General features: G+C 58.9%; 1 protein-coding gene across 1 annotated transcript; it reads left to right on the top strand.

Moving 5' to 3' along the window:
* Positions 1–246: 246 nt before the first annotated feature.
* Positions 247–3,829, top strand: C8H1orf210 (chromosome 8 C1orf210 homolog). The gene is made up of 5 exons (XM_050901030.1): positions 247–272; positions 1,726–2,177; positions 2,860–3,006; positions 3,465–3,656; positions 3,735–3,829. Exons 1-5 carry the CDS (start codon positions 247–249, stop codon positions 3,827–3,829), a joined length of 912 nt encoding a protein of 303 aa, XP_050756987.1.
* The last annotated feature ends 764 nt before the right edge of the window (positions 3,830–4,593 follow it).

Here is a 4,593-nt window from a genome sequence, read left to right as displayed (position 1 = left end):
CCCAGCCTCGGGCTGAACACATCACATTGTCCAGCCTATTCACCGGAGCACAGCAGGGCTGGCAAAGCCTTGTCTGAGCCATGGCATTTCTGACTCTGGGGGTCTCTTGGCTGCAGCCATAACACAGCTGCCCATAAGGGGTGCATGATGAGCAGCAGCGACGCACATCCCCAAGGGGCTCTCAGCCCCTCATTCCCTTCTCCAGTGCACGGTGATGCAGTGACTGAAGCCAGGGTCAGGGCAACCATGGGGTCAGGATCCCTGAGCGCCTGGTGAGGAGCAGGAAAAATAACTAACCCGTCCTGCCGGGACAAGCGCCGCAGCCAGCAGCTTGGCTGCACCAGGCGGGAGCCGGGAGGAGGCAGGTGGATGGCACAGGGCAGCACTGCCCACTGAGCTCTCAGATACTCAAAACCTCAATGGGTTTGCACTAGTTTTCCGCAGCCTCCCTGAGTCCAGCCCTGCTTGAGCTTGAGACAGGACCTGTGCAGTGCCCCTGTGGCTCAGCCCCATTATAACCCAGTCCTCGGCAGCCCAGGTTTGTAAGTGCACAACTGTTTCTCTAGTGAGCAGGGACGGCAGGGCCTGGTAGGAGATTTAGGTGAACAGGAGGATGAAAGGAGAGGTAATCACACGAGAGGCAAAGAAACGGAAAGGCTGGCTAGCTGGAAAGCAGCCACACCTAGAAACCCAGGACTACGGACCACAGCAAACTTCCAGCATGGCCTCTCTGCCTGCAGGGCCCAAACACAGCATTGAGAAGGAGCCCGTGCCTGCCCAACCAAACTTAAATTGCTGACCTGCTCTCTGGCAGCTTCAGTTTGGGCAGCTGGCCCTCTCCCACATAAAGCCCAGGCAGGAGTAACACATGCTGGGGACTGCTCCCCAAAACCAGCTTGAATTTGACCACCCTGTTTTTCAGGGAAAAAAAAAATCCATCCATGTGGGTTGATTGATCCATCCAGCACGCACTGCTGGCCTTTTGGGACAGCGAATGGTCCCTGGTCTGTTTTGTTTACTAGTGTAGCCACAGCCAGCCCACACTAAGCTGCTGCCACTCACAGTGTAATCTCAGAACCGCGGGAGGGCTGGAGGCATGGGTGCAATATCCTGCACAGGCCCTGGGGAGCAGCTCTTGACACGGGTGCCTGGTGCAGGTGCCCACCGCTCTGCAGCCCGGCCGGCTGCCGCTGCCTGCCTGCCTGCCCTCGCAGCGGGCAGGGTTCTCACCCGCTTCCCTGCTCCAGCTGGGAGGATGCCCTTGTGTCAGGCAAGAGCTCCCCGGGGGCTGGAGGTGGGGATCTGGGGGAGGAAAAGGAAGGGCCTCTGCAAGCTGACCCCGTATGACAACTGCCCTGTAGGGGAGCACAGGAGCGTGACAAGCTGGTCCCTTCGCACCCACCTCGTCTGTTTGGGTTTCCCCTCGGCTCTCCACGCTTTACTCCTTCGGTCAGCTGCTCTCAGTCCTGGGCTGTCCTGCTCATCTTTCTCCATTTATCCTGGTCCACACCAAACTGGCAGCTCATGTGTTTTTTAAACTTGTTTGTGTCTTAGCTTTTTTAAACTCTGGAAGGGTAATTAATTAAGACATTTGAGCTTCTGGGGAGTCTCGATCTAGACATCCTCCCCAGTATGGAGAGCCCATCTCAGGCAGCAGCTCTTTTCCCAGGGATGGGCCGACTGCAACGGGAAGAGCCTCCTGCGTGCTCCAAGCTCCCTTCCAAGCAACATCACCGGTTTGGACCTCTCCTTCAACTCCTTGGTTGTGCCACATCACGGGACTCTCTTGATACATTTCCCTTCCCTGCGCTCCCTCAACCTCTCTAGCAATGCCCTGCTGGCGCTGAGCCCAGCAGTATTCTCCAACCTCGGGGCACTGCGTCTGCTGGACCTGAGCAGCTGCAGCATTGCCTACCTCCACATGGACGCTTTCAAGGGCTTGGGAAACTTGCACACACTGCTCCTAAGAAACAACAGTCTGCAAGAGCTTGAGGTCCCTTTCTTCCTGCCACTGAAGGCTCTTTTCCACCTGGACCTGCAGCACAATGCACTGGTCTCTGTGGACACTTTGAGCCTGCAGGTGATGGAGGCAGTCCCGCAGGTCCGGCTGGAAGGGAACCCCTGGGTCTGTGACTGCACCACGCACCCTCTGCAGCAGTGGCTACAGCGCAGGCAAGGTGAGCGGACGGGCACGAGTGGCAGGAGGGGTGTCAGGCAGGAGGAATCCTGGGTGCAGGGATCCCACTCGATCCTTTTGCCCCAACCCCTGGGCAGGCTCTGAGATGGCTCTCCAGGGACCGTTCCCACCCTGTTGAGGGACAGCAAACTGAAAGGTGATGTGTCTGTTCCTTCCTTACAGTTACATGTGATACCAAAGATTTCTAGGAATGACAGCAGGATAATTTAGCCACTCTTCTGGGAAAGGGGCTGCACGTACACTTCAGCCCCTAAATCCACCTATATGTATCTATATGTGGAGTGACCCCATTTTCAAGCGCTGGTGAGCATTCGGCAGCTCCTCCTGTGGAGCTGGATCAGGCTCCAATCCTCTGAGCTCGGCTTCCAGGCAAGAGCAGCCCTGCGACAGTGGGGTTTCTATCAGTATCCATGAATTTGGCATTATCCAGTTAAACGGAGCCTGCTAATCAGAGTCACACACTCGCACAGTTCCTTGGTCCGGGAATTTTTTCTTTGGTTGTGCCTTACAATGTGCTGAGGGCCAGCAAGGCTGAATGGCAGAGCCAGGAGCACCTTGCAATGTGTCCCATCAACCCAGGAGCAAGCAGGGATCGTCTTCTCTAAACTGGGGAGGGGATGGGCGAAGACCCCCCGTCCCACCTTAGCCCGTGTGTCTCCCAGCTGTGCAGGTGACTTGCGCATCACCCCCGGGGCTGCGGGGCCGAGAGATCGCAGCTCTGGATTCCCAGGACCTGGGCTGCCGCATGAAGCAGCGCTTTCCTCGGGGGATCAGCACGGTGCAGCAGGACACAGTGACCCACAGCAACAGTAAGTTGTGGAGCTGCGGAGGTGTCTGTAAGGTCTAGATCCCTCCTGCGCTCGGTCACCCCAGAGGGGACCGCAAGCAGAGACCCCCTGCTCTGCCCTGCAGTCCCAGGGACTCAGGCTGCCCGGCCACCGCTGGTGCAATGGCTTGGTGGGGAGGGTGGCCACCTTCTGGAGGTGTTTGCTGGCTTTGCAACAGAAGAGTTAGCAGATGCCACAAAGCTGCACAGAGCACAGACTCCACGGTGATGGGCACCAGTATCAGACAGCCATCTGGCAGTTTTCCCCACAGTGTTCACGCACCCTTGGAGCTTTTGGTGAAGAGCATTTATACTGCTCCTCACAAAAGCAATCCAGTGCTGGCTGCACGCTGCAGGCATGCACGGGGCTGGCTGCTGAGGAGTGCCGGGTATGCCGCAGGCTGACCCGCCATGTGCTGACGTGCCTTTCCTGCGCCGCAGCCACCACACCGCCCACCGGGAAGGGGGGAAGGAGCTGGCCGTACCTGATAGGCTTCCTGGTGGCAGCAATCGGCATCTCCATCCTGATCGCGCTGGCTGCCAAGTGCAAGCTCTTCCACAAGAACTTCGCCAGCTACCGCCACCGGCCGCTGCCTGAAACCAGCTCGATCGGAGGCGGCCCCATGGAGGATGGTAGTGGCTGGGACAGGGGCTCCTCACGCCGGGGGGCCTGTGAGAGCCACCCCATGCCCAGTGCTGCCGACCTGCAAGCTGAGGATGACGACGGCTTCATCGAGGACAACTACATCCAGCCAAGCGAGCACCTGCCGGAGGAAGAGGAGCGGGAGTCGCACCTCTCCATCTGAGCCTGCAGCCCAGCCACCACCGTTGCGGCCTCTCTCTGTCCCCCCACCTCCATCCCCTTCCTGCCCTTTCCCACCTGCCCTCAGCTTTTGGCCCCACGTGGCTGGGGGCAGGAGGAAAGGAGCGGAGAGGAGGGGAGAGAAGGGGTGAGCTGGGAATGGTGATGGAGGCTGAAGGCAGCCAGCCCCCTGGTGCCCCAGCGTGACGCCAGCAGGGCTGCACCGGCACGGGAACACTGGACCCACTGCTGCTCTCCCAGCCCTGCTCGGATGCTGAGGATGAAGGAGATGGTGCCTATCGCGCCTGGGCAGCCTGGTGGGGTGGGAAGAGGAGCCTGCCCTGGTGCTCCCTGCAGAGTCTCGGGCATTGGCCCTGCTGCCCCACAGCACCGGACCCAGCCCTGCTCTGTCTCTCGATGCGTTGTCACTCCAGGGTGTGATTAAAGCGTGATTTAACCCTGCCTCTGCCTGCAATGGTTTGTTGGGGCTCTCCCAGCGGCGGTGCTGGGAGGAGACCCCCAGCCCCACAGCTGGGGTGCGGCTTTTTTTGCATGTGCTTTCAAGGACCATAAATACATTCCTCGTTAACTACAGCGGCGAGAGAACAGATCTATGGCACAACAAGTGCTCTTGTGCAAACAAATCTGACACCTGCTGTGGCGCAGGCAGCCCTGGTGTGTTGTCGCAGGGTTTCTGTGCACATCTCTCCAGCGTTGCTTCCCGCTGCGTCCCTTCTCTCTTATCTCTCTTCCATCTCCAGCAACATG

The sequence above is a fragment of the Gymnogyps californianus genome, chromosome 8 (genome assembly GCF_018139145.2).
Source record: "Gymnogyps californianus isolate 813 chromosome 8, ASM1813914v2, whole genome shotgun sequence".
NCBI lineage: Eukaryota > Metazoa > Chordata > Aves > Accipitriformes > Cathartidae > Gymnogyps > Gymnogyps californianus.
This window is presented reverse-complemented; position numbering and strand designations above follow the sequence as displayed.